An 18,415-nucleotide genomic window follows, 5' to 3' on the forward strand; every position below is an offset into this window, starting at 1 on the left:
CCTCAAGTACGATGTAGCGTGTAACATATACGTGACGGGCAGCCGCTTGTTGCCCCCTCCGTACGAATGGCATCATCACGGTACAATCGTCCCGAAAAGCTCAGGACGGTGTCGATCCGTGCAGGTTGGTCGACGCTTGTATAGAAGCTAAAGTTGATCGTCCGAGGAGCCCGCTACAATTAATTGACCCCGTACGATTAATTCATCAACGTATATATAAAAGCTAACCCTCCTTAATCGGGAGGGGGAGAACTTCGAATACTCAACTCTCTCTCTCTCTCTCTCGTTTTACCAAAAGCTAACTTAAGCTTTGGAGGAATCGAGTCGGGAAATCCCCCTCCCAACCTTGACCCGTGTGTAGGAGTCTAACGACGAAGAAGAAGGTCACTCACCAAGAGAGAAGATCGCGCTCGGCGGATGAGGCTCGAACCCGACCCGACGCTCACCCTTACCACCTGAGTATCCACGTGGGCGACAATCTTGTACATCCAGAACTGGATTGAGCCGTACTGATACCTCGACTAAGCGTAAAGGTTCACCAACATTCTTAAAAGTCTTTGGCTCTTGTATAGTATAGTCTTGAATAACCGTGAGTGCTTCACTGGGAGAAGGTTTATGACTACATACATAGTCATCCAAGTGACTAGGAGTCCGTTTGGTGCTTATCGATCGAGTCACATTGGTTGATGGTACTCGTTGCACCAATAAAGGTGGTGAGTCAACGCTATTGTCTTCTAAATCTGAAGTCTTTTGGTTATTTTGAGGATAATTATCCCGTGTATCTTATCAACTTCTGTAGTAGTGTTTTGTTCATCCTATCGTTGATGAGCATTTTCAATATTTATATGTAAATTGGAAAGAAAAATCATCGAGAGGAGAAAGCCAAACGGCTCGAAAAGTTGCGGTTGCTGTTCGCAGTTGCAGGTCGTCTTCGATCACAAGAACATCCATTGCTTGTCGAGCTACTTTGCGTTTGGGAGAAGGGGTCAATCGACTCCAACTTGTGTTGATCTGATGTGTGATTGAAACATGAAAGATATTGGTGATTATAGTTTGAATGACAACATGGTGTGACCATTGGGTGCAAGAATGGAATTGATATGGTGTATTAATCTCTGTTCCAACTGATGACATACATCACACTTTCTGTGATGCTTTCTCAGTAGAAGTTACAGTTCATGCAAAGCCACACTCCTTCATCAGCTTCCCTGTACATACATGGTGGCATTGGGAGGAGGATGGGGAAAACGGTGAGCTTGATTGATGTCCATGGCGAGGGCCAAGTCCTTCCTGTCGCTTCCTTTAAATCCGCCACCGGCAGGAGCTTGGTTGGTGCTGTTGCTCGTGGCGGTGGCTGCGAAGTCTCAAGTAGCTTGGTCGTCTCCGTCTCAGCAGACCTGCTCTGCGAATCTTGGCCAGCTCGCCGCATTCGCTCGCTTCGTTGTTCCTGGCCAAGTCACAGGGCCTCCCGGCGAACAATGCTGCGCCTCTCTCGGACGCGTCGACCATGGCTGCCTCTGCGACACCCTCAGTATCATCGCTCGCCTGTCTGCTCGCTGCAACCTCCCTCGGATCACCTGCAGTATGCTTTCAGCTCATATATGCTGATCCTTCTCATCTGTTTGTTCCTCCGGCTTATATCCTTGATTTCTGGATGCGTACAGGTCCCTGAATGCAGACGGCATGGAGCACTGCCTTTGTCGAGTGGAATCTTGGCTGGTTTTCTGTGTTCTCCTTTGATCTTTCAGCAGTGTGATGATAGTAGTAGAAGTAGGCATCAATAAAAAAGACTGCTTGCTTTTATGGATACTATGGAAGCTGTTAATTGGCTGATTGATACAACTAAAACACAGTGATGCTTCACTTCATTAATAAAGATGCTAATTTTTATGCACATAATTACTGTAGAATAAATGTATGAAAACAAATAAAATACAGATTTTGATTTTTTTTTGTATTTTTTTAATAATGAAAAAAATAGTGAGAAAAATGTAATATCAATTGAAGTATTTAATGGAAAAGATTGTACCAATTGAAGAAGAAATTTGAAGGCCCAAATCTAATTGAAATGCCTTAAGCCCGGCCCAAATTTAAGCCCATGAGTTGCAGGAAGTACGGTCGGCGCCCTCTAATAGCCATGAGTCCCAACCCTTTCGATTTGGCGCCGCCCGTCCGCCGCTCAGGCTCGTAGCCTCTCTCTCTCTTGATCCCTCTCTCGGCTTCTTCGCGTATGGTTGTTCTTTGAAGTTGAGATATCTGGGTTGCAGGCTTCCGGTGCATTCATCATGTTCGGGTCCAGGGTTTCGGGCAGAGTGCTTTGCGCCGCTGCCAGGTCGGAGTCTTCTGCAGCTTCTTCTGCTGCTGCCGCCTCTTCCGCTGCTTCAACTTCGGTTAGGAAGGCACAGAATCCGCTTGAGGAGTTCTTTGAGGTGGACAGAAGCACGGATGAAGAAAAACCCGTCATTTATGGTGCCGTCCTGATTCCTTCTTTTATCTTTAGAATCACTCTCTGCTATTGCCTTGTCTTATTTTGCTTTAAGATCTCCCTTCTATTTCTCGTAGTAATGATACATTTGGTCGTACCAAAGTCTTCATTTTGCTTTTGTTTCTGTAAATGGTTGCTTGAACTGTTCGCGTAGCACAGATATTTGTGATCTAATTCGGTGTATTGAATCCCAAATATTCTCAGAATTTTTGCTACAATCATTCGACAGATTTAACCTTCTTGATTGTCTTGCAGTGTCACATCCACAACATCACGAAGACAGCAAATAACTCTCATGGCACAATAATTTAGTTGGCAACAAATGACTCTCCAATTGGACTTTGTTTTCACTGTTCTGCATCAAACTGACATTGATGCGTTAGTTTCAATGTTCAGGCATTGCTAGACTTTGCACTGAACACCTGGAATTACTATGTCATTAGTTTGTGGGCCAAAATGTCAATTCCCTAGTTTTCTAATTTTGTCATAACTTATCTTTGTTCTCCAGAATCTGTTGTTATAGCCTGAATTTTAGTTTCATCAGCCTCTCGAATAACCCTAAGAAACTAATGGAATTGCTTTTGTAACACCTTCCATAGTCTGCAGTCTTCAACACTAGGTAAAGTACTTCTATCTTTTTTTCTAGTCTCTAGTTTCGGACAACGAACATGTTATACTCCTCATAATCCTAAAAAGATTTCTTTACCTTATTATGTTCAGAACATTAGCTTTTTAGTCATTACATTGACAATTTTTTTTCTTAGCTTCTAAAAATCACTCTACATGTTTCTTCTTCTTCTTCCCCTTTCAGTTCTTTTATGGTTTTGGTTGCGCTACTTTCATCTTAGAGGTTACCAGGTGCCAGGCACAATTTTCTATCTGACCGATCCATGTATTGCGGGTATATGGTTCTTTCGTGTTGGAGATGTTGGATCTAGTATTATTAAAGAATAACCATACACTGTGTGATTGCCGGTTTACAAGAATTATATAGCATATTATCGGTAACAATTATGTAGCATACCATATAATATATGTTATCATCTTAATTTTTTTGACCTTTATACAGGTCGCAGTTGGAAGGCTTCTGAATTGCGTCTTAAATCTTGGGATGATCTTCAGAAGCTGTGGTATGTCCTTTTAAAGGAAAAGAACATGTTGATGACTCAACGCCAAATGCTTCATGCTCAAAACCTACGGTTTCCTAACCAAGAACGTATTCCAAAGGTATATGTTACCTTTACCTAACTATCATTTCAGGATTTGTATCTTTATTATTATTTTTTGTTTATCTTCAATTGTTGAACTACTAGTGATCTGACTTTTGTAAATATCAAAACAGACAAGACACTATGTAGTGCATTTAGGTGGATAATCCATTGAATCCTGAACCTGCTTTTATCTAGATTAGCTACAGCATGACATATTTTGGTTTTACAACTCAACGAGCTGATGTTTCTTTTGAGTTGGCTCAGAAATGGTTGCAACTATGATGGTGTTGTCGGCCATAGATTGACCTTATTTTGTTTCCTCTGCCATGTTCTTGTTTCCTGATAAGAAATGGTGACAATAAAATTGCCAGCATGTCTCTTTGTTCTCATGTTGATTACACTCACAGCCTCTACCATCAAAACTACAGCATCTTGTGGAATGTGGAATAACTATACTGGCCATAAGAACATGCAGCTTATCTATACATTTTGGCACGTTTTTTTTTTTTTTCTTTCTGTTTTTAAATAATATAAATATATTGCTGCTACTGTTCGATAGAGACTTTCTTCGATGCTTTTACAATTAAAGGACAAGATTCTAGAGCTACCTGACTGCAGTATTTAGCTCTCTTTCTGATGATAAGCATGAATGTTAATTGTAGGCAAGGAAGTCGATGTGTCGAATAAAGCATGTGTTAACCGAGAGAGCCATTGCAGAACCTGATCCAAGGAGGTCTGCAGAAATGAAGAGGATGATAAATGCCTTGTGATGCTCTTATCTATTCCTTTCAATGTGTTAAGCTTTTCAATAAGAACATATTGGGGATTAAGCTCCTTTTTGTCCTAGAAACATGCAGTTGGTGTACATTTCTGTAATCAAATCAAATATTTGAGATTGAGATTTAAATTTTGTTTTCCTTACTTGCCATCTAATTTAGGAAATCTTAATCTACTTCCTTGTTTGTTGATATGAATTAAGGAAGTAACTATTAAGTATTTAAAATATGATGATATCATATTTGTTAGTATATTAAATGGAAATAATTTATATTAAATAAATATGAAAATTAAAATTTATTTTCCTTAATAGAGGCTCACCTCCTCCTATTTAAAGGGGAGGGATCTCTCTCCTTCGTTCCTCACCTAGTCGAGCCTGGCAGCGGGAGGAATGAGGAGTTACACCCTGTTAACAAGAGAACGAGGAGTTACACCCTATTGACAAGAGGTAGGTTTCCCTACCTTTCTTAAAAGTTTTAGCTTTTATTTTGATTATTTAAATGTTGAAAGTTTTAAAGTTTGAAAAATGTGCATCAATTCTTTAAATGTCAATTTTTTTATATTAAAATAATCAGTTAAAGTTTTCATAATATTATTTGATCCATGATTAAGATTTTTATTGTAGAATTAAATATGTTAAAAAGGTATATGTTTTATATGATATATTTTCTGTATTACAGTTTATCTTTAATCTTATCTGGATTAAAATTTTGTTAGACTAGAATATGTTATCTAAAATCCCTTTTTGATATTCTTTGATCTGAAATTTAAAATATATTATTCTGAATGATTTAAAATATGACTAGAATATGTTGAAATTTTATGTGTTGAAAACATGATTTTTATTTGAATTTAGAAAGCTATTTCCTTGTGTTAAAATTTATCTCCTAGTCCCTCTTGTAATGTCTTATGGTTTCTAGTCAAATTGAGAATGTTATTTCTTTGTATTAAAGCTTTTCTCCTCATCTATCTTTTAATGTATTATTATGTTTTCATTTATGTTGTTAATGGGTATATGCTATGACTAGTCCATGGGCCAGGGCTGGGCTAGTTTTATGTAATGTATGCTCAATCATGTATAATGCACATGACCAGTAGATGGACTGGCTCATTCTAGCCCAATATTATTGTTGAACTTGAGCCCAAATATTGATTGAATTAAACTAGACTTGATTAGTCTAGATCAATTCAGGGTGATTCCGAATTGATTGACTTATTCAAGTTAGTTTAACCTAAATTGAACTTAATCTAGTCTAAATTATACTAGTCTAGGGTGGTTCCAGACAAGTTAAATAAGGATTAGAAATCAGTTCAGTTAGGCTCTAGTAAATCGAGTTCAATTGAATCGATTAAACTAGAGTTCAAGTCAATTGAGGGTTAATTTATATTATTTGATATTGATGATTTTTGAAAGAGATGTTTTAAATATGTTATTTCATCCCGAAATGGATATGACCAGTGTGAGATTATATTTCTGCCGAGAGCAGGTAGGGCGATTCCCTTCGGGGATTAGCGGGCCGTCAGACGTGGCGGCTAGACGGTTCCTCCATCCGCTGTTGGGAGGAACGTGTCCCCACTTTGGCGGGTGTGGGACACCACTCCATCCGCTGTTGGGAGTGTGATATGAGTTTGCCTCCATCCGCTGTTGGGAGAACACAAACTCATCCCGTAGGATAAAGCCTCTCCATCCGCTGTTGGGGGAGTGCTCCTTCGGGTACTTGATATACGCCAATGGGATGATTGATTGAATTTTGATCATGTATTTATTTTGATTTGACTTTTGGGGTTCCTATTCAGCATTGCTGAATTTTCTTTGTTTTTGATTTTCAGAGCAACCTCTCTCTAGTACTAAATCGGATTCCAGTGGAGAGCGAACCTTCCTCTACCGCTAGGTAGAGCCACTTGGATGACTCTTGAAGTTAACTTTTCTATTTGTAATTTGATGAATAAATGAATTGTAATAAATGGTTATAGATGATGAATAAAGTGATGTTTATTTATTTGGCCTGTGTGAAAAAAAAAAAAAATCCAGGATGTGACAATTTCTGCTTAGATCCTTGATTCGCCTAAAACTTGAGGTTGAACTTGGCATGCACAGATGTTGTAATTTATTTTTCTTGTCGAAATGCCTTTAATAGGATGACATTCCTTTTCCCTTAAAATGAATCCATGTTTAGATTTTGATAATGTTATTAATAACTATAGATTTTTATTTATAAATTAATCTTTTAGATCAATAGCAATTAATTTGACATATAAGTCAGTCCTTCCCCACAGTACCAAACACCTCTTCATACTTAAATGTGCTTTTAGGTGAAGAGTAGAGACCAAAGTAAGCAGCAAGTTAGGTTTTAATTGACATGTGTTATATGTATTGGTTAATGTCTGAGTTGAGAACAGAGATCAGTAAAGGAATGTCTTGGCTCCACCAACCATGTCTACTTAGCTTTGTGTAATATATGCGAACTTATCAGGCCAATATTTTCCTTTAACAGTGCAAGGCATGTTAGGTGAGAAATGGATTGGGTTTCAGGCAGGCTGAAGTGGTAGTGGGGAAGAAGAAGGTGACACAAGATGGAGAGTGAGGTCAACTTCTGTTGAAACAAGCTCTCCCTACTTGGAATAAATATTTGCTTGATAAGCTTTGCACTCTTCGACAATGTTATATACGCTATATATGTAATGTTAATTAACCTTTTGAATCGTAGGCGACACTTCCATTCTCCACTGCCTCACACATGCATGCACCATGCAAAAAGGTTTCAGTAGCACTTGGAAAGCAGTCTCCTTTGATGATGCATGCATGTGCTGATTCCTAATCCTGTGACAGGGACCATTGAGGAAGCCATTAGAGCAGCTCGAGAGAGAGAGAGAGAGAGAGAGAGAGAGAGAGAGAGGTGCATACTCGTATCATCCTTACCAATGATATGCCGGCCATGGAGCTTGGAAAGACGTCTGAATCTGCTTCACTCGAGGCCATGACAGCGTCGATCGATCTCCAACGCCATTCAAATTCGAAGGTAGTAAACAAAGCTTCCTCTGCACACGTTAATGTCTTCCCCACTTTCCTCCACACCCTTCAATCTGCGTTCAAAGTCGCCAGCAAATACCTTTGGAAGATTCCAATGCAGTACCAGGAATTAATGTACAGTCAAACAAACGGGTCTTTTTGCTCCTCAGATGTAAAAGGAATTTGATGAAACACCTAAAGCTATTCCCCATCGCTATCCATCTATGCTCCCCTCCACAATGGCGATCGAAGGCGAGGCCTTCATCCGCCACCTTGGATCTCTTCTCTTCATGCGCGCACAAAGTGGGGCTCGACCAGCTTGTCTTCCATTACGGCGTCGCACGCGTCCACTCTCCCTCGAATCCACGATCCGGTCGCCCTTCTCCACACGTGTGACGCTCCTGATTCGTCCTTGCTTTGCTTCACGTGTACACATTCCCTTGCGCGATGGTTGACTCGCACTGTATGCGCGTCCAGGCAGCAATGGACAAAATGGCTAGTTTAATGTGTCACAGAAGAATCACCCACCACCATTTCTCTCTTTTGAGCACCAGCAGCCACGTCCCAGTCCTCGTGTTAGGTCTTCTTCCTCCTCTCCTCCCTGTTGTTCTTTGGTGTCTTGGATCATCTGTGGAGCTTTGCATGGATACTACCCAGTGGCCTCAGGTAAAGATTGCCCAAACTTTGATGAAACTTATTTTGGATCCATGTACCTACCGATCGTAAATTTCTCTGGTGGATCGGTGTGGATCTGCTGTGCTTTTTTAGGGTCGAGGCTCGAGATTGATGCACAGCTTCTTTTTCTTACGTTGATTCCCTTGAAGAGATCTCTTCTTTCACTCTCTCACATCCTTCCCTTGGTCCTTAAGCTTTTAATTCTGTCACCTCGCCCCTTTTACTCTTGAAAGCAGCAAACCACTTTGCTTTTCTGCCTTTTTCTTCTTTTTTTATCTCTGTTTTCTTGCTTTTCTTTTATCGTATGCAGTAAAGCAGTGATATGTTCTTGTCCAGAATGTGTGATTTCTCTTCCTTCTTTTCCTCCCTCCAACCAGTTCCCTTCCGATCTGATATATGTGAGTGTTTAAGTCCGTTTTCTCCTACTCCCTCTCTGATTTAGTTTGTACAAATGGGGATTTGGTGGTGTTGGTGCTCTACAGGGCGTAGGGATGATGATGATGATGCCCATGGTGGATTTTGCTCCCTCCGCCACAACCGCCACTGCTGCAAGCAACACATGCACGGGAACCAGAGCACAGCTGACGGAGAGTACGAGGCCAAGGTCGCACAAGGAGCAGGCCCTCAACTGCCCCCGGTGCAACTCCACCAACACCAAGTTCTGCTACTACAACAACTACAGCCTCACCCAGCCCAGGTACTTCTGCAAGACCTGTAGGAGGTATTGGACTGAGGGTGGATCCCTAAGGAATGTCCCTGTGGGTGGTGGCTCGAGAAAGAACAAGCGGTCCTCCCACTCCTCCGCCACCGCCTCGACCACCACCACCACAAAGTCCACCTCCTCCATCGCATCAGCATTAACAACCGCCTCAACTTCCAAGAAGTTCCCCGCTGACCTCATCCCTCCATCGATCTCACTCTCCGCCAGCTCTGAAGCTCCCAAGTATTCCGAGAGACAGGATCTCAGTCTGGCCTTCCGACAGCATGGCCTTCCTGAGTACAATGACTACCCCAACCTGGAAACCAGCAGTGCCAACAGCAGCAGCGGTGCTCTGTCTGCCATGGAGCTACTGAGGGGTGGGATGACTCCAAGAGGCCTCGGGTCTTTCATGCCGATGCCGGAATACCCTACTGGATTCGGATTGCAGGAATTCAGGCCACCTACTCTTAATTTCGATTTGGATGGAACTGCCGGAGAGAGCAGGAGCTTGCCCGGAATGCAGGTAAGTACCAGCGGTAAGCTGCTGTTTCCCTTTGGGGACGTGAAGCCGGCTGTCCCTTCAAACATGTTCGCAGAGCAGTTTGAGAAGAATAAGGGGCAAGCTAGCGACCCTCCTGCGTTTTGGAATGGTATCATTGGAGGAGGAGGAAGAGGAGGAGGCTCATGGTAGAACAAAAAGATAGAGAGAGAAAAGCCTTCTTAGTGTCTAACAAGATACTGTGTTTTGATTCATGATGGTGGATCCGATCACGCTGTTTGCAGTAGTTAAGGCCTAAGTAGAAAACGGATGATACATATTTATGTTCACTTGTCTTCCAACTCTTAGCTTCTCTTATCCTCATCATTGTGGAGTACATCTGAAGCTTCATTTCATGTTGGCTTCAACTTAAAGTAGATTTCTGTTGTGTGGTCATAGGAAGGCCCTTTTTCCTTCCCCCTTTTTCTTTTTGCAGGACAAGCATGGCCATAAAGAAGGGCAAGGAAAGAAGAATGGTAAGTCAATTTTATATGAACTGTGGACTACTGCAAAGATCGTATGGACCAAAAGAGAAGTGGCAAACGGAAACGATCACTCGTATGTGCATAAGCATGGAGCCATTGCCCGACTCATAGTAATCTGTGGACTAGTGCAAAGATCGTATGGATCAAAAGAGAAGTTATGAGAACAAGAGAGTAGTACTAGACGCAACATCTATGTAATGTTCGATGAGTTTCACTTCTTTGTTTGCTCTTCCATCTGCCATTTCTATTTTGCTTTCTCGTCTATCAGGCCTCAGCGGTCATGTCTCACCACCCCAACTCAGATTCTCCCAGCCTTGAAAGCACGGACAACCTGCATACTCTTTTGCCTTTGATTCGCATGGTAGTATTATATATTGCATTAGGCTCTTCGTTGGATTCCTATTAATATCAGAAGAGGTCCTTTTCCTCCTGAGATCGAGCATGAGATCATGGTGAAAGGATGCCTACGTTGGAACAAAAGCTGGGAACCAGTTCATCTGCCATTCTCACCTAATGATTCCTAAACCCACCAACACATTCCCGCTGTCCCATGTATGATTACACCCTCAACGTGCTTCCTACTCGAACAAAGGGAGAACGCACCTTTTCCCCAGGCATTCATCTCGCTTCTCGAGGTTGGGTCCCCATGAACATTCCCCTAGGGTTGGGAGCTGAGGAATTACATCCTTCGACTATGATACTGTGCCTTCTTTTCCCTGCTACACGTATAATATAGATAATTAACGAGCGTGAGATCAACTTAAGAATGTGAAAACCAGTGTTTGAGGTTGAACTGGTGCGTGTACAGCCCAGTCACTGTACTCTTGTATCATATCACATGCCATGCATTGTCCTAATGGTACGTAAACAAGAAACTTGATGCTTTTGAGTATGATTTAAGATGCCGACGTACGTTTACTTTTAATTAGGAGCTTGGAGATTGCAAAACCTGTAGATGCTACATGTTTGAAGAAATCTGGAGGGCAGAAGTATTTGTTTTTCTTTCTCATAGGCTTCATCAAACGCACATCATCATCCTTAACCTTTGAGTAATATATTCATCATCTTTCACTGTGGATGTGGAAATTCTATGTTGTGGTTTTGCTTCTAACTAATGTTGGACAGCTAAAAATTATTCAGATCGGCTTCTTTCGTTATCATTGGACAGCTAAAGGAGTTATTGAGATGTTGTTACAATGGCCGCTAGAAATCCATTTTCTAATCTCATCCTTCACCTACAGCACTTCAGTACTGATCCGAATCGCCTACTTCTATATGGAAAGAATCATGTCATGCATACACAAAAGAATACTTCATCGTCTCCTCTCAGCGTTGCATATCCAATCTGTCATCACGCACTGAAGAAGCACATCGAGCAGGTGCAAGGTCTCCGTGTGTTGGGCATGTTCTTCGTCCATCGGAGGGACTCTTCACGAGGTAGAGTGCACTAAATGCGATGTTTTCATTGGGGAAGCAACGCATGGGCGTCCCATCAGCACTTGTTGGCCACAAGAAGGACGAGAAGAAGACAGAAGTTGACCAGCGATGTATGAGAGGGGGAGCATCCAGGAAGAGGAAGAAACAAATAGGAACCGACAATTTTGGGTTTGTGTTGACCGGATATATGCGTTTGACCTCATCGTATCTAAGCAAAGAAAGAAAAAATAATAATTATTCTCCATAAATTTCTTCGACAGTGAGAATATTTTTGGACAACTTTTCTAAACCTTCGGCGACACTTCCAATTATTATCCACGAATCATTCTTCAATCTTGGCAAAATTCTCATCTGGTAAATGCATGATGACTTATACACAGTAGAAAATCTAATCGACACCCGACCTTCTGCAGTATCTGCTTCATCAATCATTTGACACATCATCTGGCACGTCCCTGTTGACGTACCTCATTAGTGGCTAGTAAGAGGCCACCTAATAATATCTACCCCTTAAGTTAATCATCAGTAAAGAGAGCTTTCTGAGCTCATGCAGCAGCCCATCGATCTTAAAAGTTGCAGTGCTGTATGCATGTAATGGTCGACAACTACGAGCATGAAACGAGTGACGCTTTCACGTTCTCAGAAAGTGTTTGGGAAACCAATATTAACTCAGTCTTCCTTCTTAGCTGATAGCCGAGTTAGGTTCTCAGATAAAGTGAGAACATTTACCAAACCTAAAGATGAGCTTTGCCCCTTTTCCATGCACCAACCATTAAGGTAACACCTTATCGTCTTAGAGCTGACCTAATTCTACCCTGAGAAGAAAGTGTGGATACAAGGTGGGGAAGATGAAACCTGAAAACCTGGTTGGTGCGCTGCGCCTCCGGTCATGTCTCCTGTGGGCGTCGTTTTCAGGGGACAAAAAAATATCATTGTTCGTCATCATGGAATGATCTCGTACGGCGAACGTCGAATCCTATCACTAGGGATAAAGTTTCTGTTCGTGATAAAGGTATGTCAAGTGACTGGTAAGCGAGAATGATCCGATTGGCCTATGGGTATGTTGTCATCTAGCAAAGTTGGTCAGTAGATTAGGTTCTTGTTAGGTACTGCATGCGTGCGTGCAGAACTGTAGTGCTTCCTTAGAGATCCATTTATGCTTTTCGCTCGAGCTGTCAAACATAAGTTCGATCATCGTCTTGTAATCTTAATCCCTTCTCCTGTCACCTTTTTGTGCAGAATAATTCTACCTAGTCTGGCATACGATATGCCTGCGACGAATGAATTGGTATGAGGCCTGATGAATCGGGAAGAGGTTTTGATGATCCTATACAAACTTCTGAAGCTTTAAAGTGTCAAAAGCACACTTCGCAAGGCATAAAAAGCTTGGGAGGATCTTGTTGACCATCAATCAATCTGTAATTTTTGTGTCTTGTGCTGAATTGTAATCTCCTGGGGAAGAAAATTCTTTTGAGACACGACTCCTGGATACTGGACCAACCTGGGATGTCAACACTGGATTTGAAGGACAGGATTTGGCAAGCTGCAAAGAGGCGTACAACCAAATCCCACCAGCACTCCAACTTGGGTTTGTCTTTTCCCTGAACCAACCTCGGGGTGATCCAAATGCTTATTATATTCTTTTAGACTGCACCATGAATATTTTGTTTGGTCAGAGGATGGATGATCCATATGGATGACAGCTAGGATTGGCATTTTGAATCCTTTTTGCAGCTGCTTTATATATGAAACATTAATCCACATAAACTTCTATAAGCTGCTGCATATATATGTTTATAGCCTGGTTTATCCCGATAATGCATTACATTAATTATTCTGATGAGTAGTGAGGAAACACAATTTCATGAACATGCTGCATGTAGATTTCTACATAACCTCTTGAATCCTGTGAGTATTTCATTTCGTACATGCCACAGTCTCAAATTAAGGTGGCACTCCGTACCATAGTGGCCAAAGCCAAAGATTCTATGTGGTAGAACAAAATCTACGGAAAATTGCACATCGCACTCTCAGATTTGTATACTACAAAGAGATAACCCAAGTGATGTTATAAAGCAATTGTGTGTGTGTGAGGTTGGTTCTTCCACTCTCTCCAACAACATCCTTTGCTCCCTTACGTAGCCCCATTACCATCATTTTATAGGCGCCATTGCTTCTTATATAAGCTTCCAATCAATCTCCTGCCACGACAAGACAACGAAGCACACATTTCTTGCTCTTTGCTTCCAAGCTCATCCTCATCAACCTCGATCACCCCAGCTTTGCGCCTTCATTCGAATACAATAGGGTTCAGTCTCTCACTCTCCGGGCTCCATCCTTCTCTCCGGTCCTCGGGGATAGGGAAGCAACGATGGCTACCGAGAAAGAAGCACAGGGTGGTTTGGAATGGCGGGTAAGTGTCCCTGAAGGATCCGCGGCGGAAATGGAGTTGGAATCCAAATGGATTCACAGGGCACGAACTTGGTTGATCCAGCTTGTGATGACGGTGATATCGAAGGTGACGAGCTTCGGGAAGAAAGCTGGGAAGATCGGAGCTGATGATCCTCGCAAGGTCATCCATGGTGTCAAAGTCGGGATCGCACTAACGTTGGTCTCACTCTTCTACTACACCAGGCCATTGTACGACGGCGTTGGAGGATGCGCTCTGTGGGCAGTGATGACAGTGGTGGTGGTCTTTGAATTCACCGTTGGTGAGTAAACTATAAACCTATGATGACCTTGAAACTATACGCATATACAACAATTTTATGAACCCTATCCATCATTCATGTGCAGGTGGCTGCTTGTACAAAGGAATAAACAGAGCTGTAGCAACATCGACGGCGGGCACTCTTGCCGTCGGCATCCATTGGATCGCAAGTAAATCCGGAGAAAAAGTGGAGCCTATTATTCTGAGTTCTTCCGTCTTTCTCCTAGGTATGACATTTTGATGATTATACATGGAATTCTCCTTATTTCGAATCAATTTTCGTAAGCTTTTTGCTCATGGATTGATTCTTTGTTGCATTCAGCTTCGGCTGCTACGTTCTCTCGATTCATACCCAACATAAAAGCACGGTTCGACTACGGGATCACCATATTTATCCTCACCTTCAGCTTGGTGGCTGTATCTGGATATCGTGTGGATGAACTGCTCCGATTGGCACAGGTGCGTATCTGCACCATCGCCATCGGTATCGCCATATGTCTCGTTGTTTGCGTTCTTGTTCGTCCCGTGTGGGCTGGCCAAGAGCTTCACCTCCTGGTTTCCCGTAACATGGATAAGCTCGCTGATTCATTAGAGGGTACGTCCTCTCTCAAAAAGATCATGACAGCTTAGTAAGACGTGGAGAATTAATTGCTTCTTTTCCAATCGCACAGGTTTAGTGGAAGACTACTTCATGAAGGATAAGAAGGTTGAAGGAGAGGTGTCGTGCTCTCAGAGGTCACAGGGATATAAGAACGTCCTGAATTCCAAAGCATCTGAAGATTCACAGGCCAATCTTGCAAGATGGGAACCTGGGCATGGCAAATTTGGCTTCAAGCATCCATGGAGCCAATACCTCAAAGTTGGAGCCGCCATGCGGTACTGTGCCTACTGCATGGAAGCCCTCAATGGTTGCATCAACTCAGAGATCCAGGTTCGCATTGCCACTTCAAATAGGAAAGCTTCATATGTCATCCAAGACTCTAAACTCCGACTTATTACAGGCACCAGAGCACATGAAGCGTCATCTACGTGATGTCTGCATGAGGTTGAGTTTGGGTTCATCGAAGGTCTTGAAGGAGATATCGAGCTCCGTCAAGTCGATGAAGGAGTCGCGAAGCATTCAAGTTTTAGTAGGAGAGATGAATGATGCAGTGGAGGAGCTCCAAGTTGCCTTGCGATCACTTCCCAAACAATTAACACAGTCACCAGCAGCAGCAGCAGCAGCAGAAGCAGCAACTATAGAGAAGAGGCATTGTGTTCCAGCAACGACGATTTCGTTAATGGAAGTCATGCCTCTCTTCACAGCAGCATCGTTACTGATAGAGGTGTCGGAGAGGGTCGGAGGAGTCGTCGATGCCGTGGGCACGTTAGCCACACTTGCGTGCTTTGAGCCCATCGACCACAAGAAGCCTTCTTCATCTGTAGTTCCTCGAGATGAAGAATCCGTGAAGCCGTCTCAAGAGGTCTAGCAGCAGCAATCTAAAGGACAACAAGAGGAGCAAATGCTTGATGCTTAATTACATGGCATGGAGATGGATCAATAAAGTTAATAGAATTAATTATATTGCCCATAGTTCAGAGAAAATAAAGGTCAAGTTGGTCAGGCTGCACAATGACCTTATTTTTTTTTCTTTTTCTGATGGAATAATATACTCAGCACTTGAGGTGCAGATTTTTTTTTAGTTGCATGCTGGAAAGGTTATTGCAGTATAACGTGCAAAGCACTTGGTAAAGTAAAGGAACAAGTTGGCAGCTTCGCTGTAGCAATAAAACATGCAAATAAATCAGCCATTTAATTTAAGATATTTATCTCTAGCTATTCACTCGATGTGGCAGGCAATTTGATGATGACTAACAAGTCTAACTATGATATTGTATTTCGAATCTGGCAATCCATCTATCAATCTGGCAGTCTCTGATCTGATATGAAATCAACCAAATACCCACAATCTATAAGTCAAACATTAAAGGGGTTGACTTGGTTCTTGGCAAATTGTTCTTTCGAAAACATATACTAAGCATAACACATTCTACGAGCCCATATCACATAAAAGTTTGATTTTTGATAAATTCCTAAGGTTGATATATGGGATTATGAAATCTTATCATGGTGTCCTTTTTCTCAAATTCAAGCTGCAAGGCACACTACAGAAAATTAACAAAACATATGGAACTTCCTCCACCGTAAGTACTTACCAAGTAGAAAGAATGAAATCTGATATCTCAGCCATCTCGCCATTCATGATGATGATTCTCATTACAGCACTCGTGAAATGTTGTTATTGGTTCATCAGGAGATCAGATTTGTATTTGCCTGAAGAATCCCTCTCCATTATGACATATCGGAAAGGTTGCTGTACCAGAGGCAATAAGAGACCAGTGAGAGTACCAACATTAACATGTAATGCTTTCAAGTTGTAAAGAAGACAAAAACACAATAAACTTGTGTAGATTCTATCTATAATTCTGGATCAAAAATTGTAGAATGGTAAAGGAAGACTATATTAGAAATAATAAGAAAAAACATAGATGGTTCTTAATTTGACTAGTTATTTTGCCAGCAACGGAACTCAATGGTGGGAAAAGCTCAGTCCAAATAGTTGGCACATATGATACGTTCTTGTGGTTGTAATTTTCTTAGAATATTGAAATATTGAGTTTGAACTGAAATATCTGTGATGGCCATGAAGAATGTTACTGTATTTTGCTTCCTTCTGAATGGCATAAATCACATAGGACACCGAAAAATACAGATCAACAGCATAATTACATTAGTGATATTGATGAAAAACTAATACAAAGTGCCTTGTGAAAAGGGTTAAACGTTTTAACCTCTGAATTAGTTGGAATGTGAAAACAGTGTTCAAAGTGATAGTGTCCATGATAACACAGAATTAAGTTTTCACTTTGTAATGTTAGTCATGTAAGCTCGCTATCCTACTCTCCCTGAGGATGCTAACATAAATGAAGTTGACAACTTAGTAGAGTATTTCAAGCTATTGCAAGGTCAACTATCAACTTATTTTGCAGCTAAATTCTAACCAAATAAATCTTCCTATGGGTGCACAAGAGTGCTTACCTGCCTCTAAGATTGAAACAGAAACAGCGTCAAATCCTATAATTGTGAGAACTGACTCAAATTGAGTCGGATTTGGGTGAATCATTTAGGGTAGTTGACCAAGTCACCTGCCAATTGGCTTGTGGCAGCAACGGCAGAGAAGAAGAAGAGGAAGTTGACTGGTTGACTTCGGTCAACGTTGGTCAAGTCTTATGTTTTTCCATCATCCAGTTTTTTCACTAACTCAATTTAATATACTAATCTTTTTCCAACAATAATAATCACATATTGGCATCAGATGTGAAGATTCCTAGGACTTACCGAAACCCATAGTTACATCAGCCAGCCTCGGTGTAGTTTCCTACAGATGCCCTCCGTGAGCTACAACCAGAATCAGTTCCAGGATGGTCCTTTTAAGAAGATAAATGATCTGCTTTGATCTACATCTTACCAGGCAATAGTAACAAACAAATATAGAACTATTGTCGACATGACATTGCATACACTGGAAGAATCCGTTTGTTCAAACATTAACATTGGCATTTCCGCAAGCAAGTAATATGCAAGAAAGATAGAGAAGTTTCCTACGCATCAGCGCATATGTACGAATATTCTTCCCAGCATAATTTTGGAACTTGAGAAACAACTTTTTTGATTTAGTAGATGGAACCCTCAGGATTTTGAGAAGCAAAAGCAATTACCAGCAACAGGGAGAGAGATGCCGTAGGGAAGTCTTTGAACCTGTTTTGTTCTCCATATAAATCTCCTCGTCGAAGAAGTTGGACACTTCGGATTGCGATGACACGAGCAAACAAGCTTATTTATTAGATGCGACGTAGGACATTCGAGTGACATCTTAGCGGCACAAAACCAGGCTAAGACGAAGGGGGAAGAGTCGTAGTTTTTGTACGCCCGTATTCTTACATTCACGTTTTTTTTTCTTCTTTTTATAAAGGATATAAGCTATGAAGGTTGATTTTTTTATTGGTTAAACTAATCAATGTCTTCAAATAATCTCGAATTAGATTTCAAATTCTTGATTTTAGATGATAAATGAGTTCGATAAAATATATTGAATGAGGTTCCGAATTATCAATTTTTGGTAAGTAGATCAAACAAATCATATATAGATTTTTAGGTGCAAAAAATATATTAAATAATATTTAAAATTTTAATATTTGGTAAATGAGTTTTGTGCATCAACATTAGATTGATTTTTTAATTATAAAAATATATTAAATTTAATTTAAAAAATATATTGGATGATTTTTTAATAGGTGAAATTGATATATCACCACAAAATTAATATTTTAAATATAAATTTTTATT

The 18,415-nt window shown here is 41.2% G+C and overlaps 3 protein-coding genes and 1 long non-coding RNA gene across 5 annotated transcripts; 3 read left to right on the plus strand and 1 right to left on the minus strand.

Moving 5' to 3' along the window:
- The first annotated feature begins 2,160 nt into the window (after positions 1-2,160).
- On the plus strand, positions 2,161-4,617 carry LOC135605643 (uncharacterized). Of its 2 annotated transcripts, none has more exons than XM_065095982.1 (4): positions 2,161-2,183; positions 2,268-2,469; positions 3,555-3,712; positions 4,359-4,617. In XM_065095982.1, the coding sequence occupies exons 2-4, from the start codon at positions 2,286-2,288 to the stop codon at positions 4,464-4,466; spliced, it is 450 nt and encodes a 149-aa protein (XP_064952054.1). In that variant the 5' UTR covers positions 2,161-2,183; positions 2,268-2,285; the 3' UTR covers positions 4,467-4,617. The 2 variants fall into 2 exon arrangements, with proteins under 2 accessions (XP_064952054.1, XP_064952055.1); XM_065095983.1 differs by having other exon boundaries at positions 2,174-2,187.
- Positions 4,618-7,962: 3,345 nt separating this feature from the next.
- On the plus strand, positions 7,963-9,752 carry LOC135605644 (dof zinc finger protein 1-like). Its single transcript, XM_065095984.1, has 2 exons — positions 7,963-8,149; positions 8,641-9,752. Exons 1-2 carry the CDS (start codon positions 7,967-7,969, stop codon positions 9,547-9,549), a joined length of 1,092 nt encoding a protein of 363 aa, XP_064952056.1. The 5' UTR covers positions 7,963-7,966; the 3' UTR covers positions 9,550-9,752.
- A 3,688-nt stretch (positions 9,753-13,440) lies between these two features.
- On the plus strand, positions 13,441-15,817 carry LOC135605645 (aluminum-activated malate transporter 10-like). The gene is made up of 5 exons (XM_065095985.1): positions 13,441-14,029; positions 14,115-14,255; positions 14,351-14,623; positions 14,700-14,959; positions 15,030-15,817. The coding sequence occupies exons 1-5, from the start codon at positions 13,690-13,692 to the stop codon at positions 15,495-15,497; spliced, it is 1,482 nt and encodes a 493-aa protein (XP_064952057.1). The 5' UTR covers positions 13,441-13,689; the 3' UTR covers positions 15,498-15,817.
- LOC135605646 (uncharacterized) lies at positions 14,948-17,986 on the minus strand. The gene is made up of 3 exons (XR_010484489.1): positions 17,788-17,986; positions 16,225-16,382; positions 14,948-15,507 (listed from the first exon to the last, which is right to left on the minus strand). It is a non-coding gene; the product is annotated as an uncharacterized LOC135605646 (long non-coding RNA).
- Between the last annotated feature and the right edge of the window lie 429 nt (positions 17,987-18,415).

Source organism: Musa acuminata, chromosome BXJ2-2, assembly GCF_036884655.1.
Source record: "Musa acuminata AAA Group cultivar baxijiao chromosome BXJ2-2, Cavendish_Baxijiao_AAA, whole genome shotgun sequence".
Lineage (NCBI taxonomy): Eukaryota > Viridiplantae > Streptophyta > Magnoliopsida > Zingiberales > Musaceae > Musa > Musa acuminata.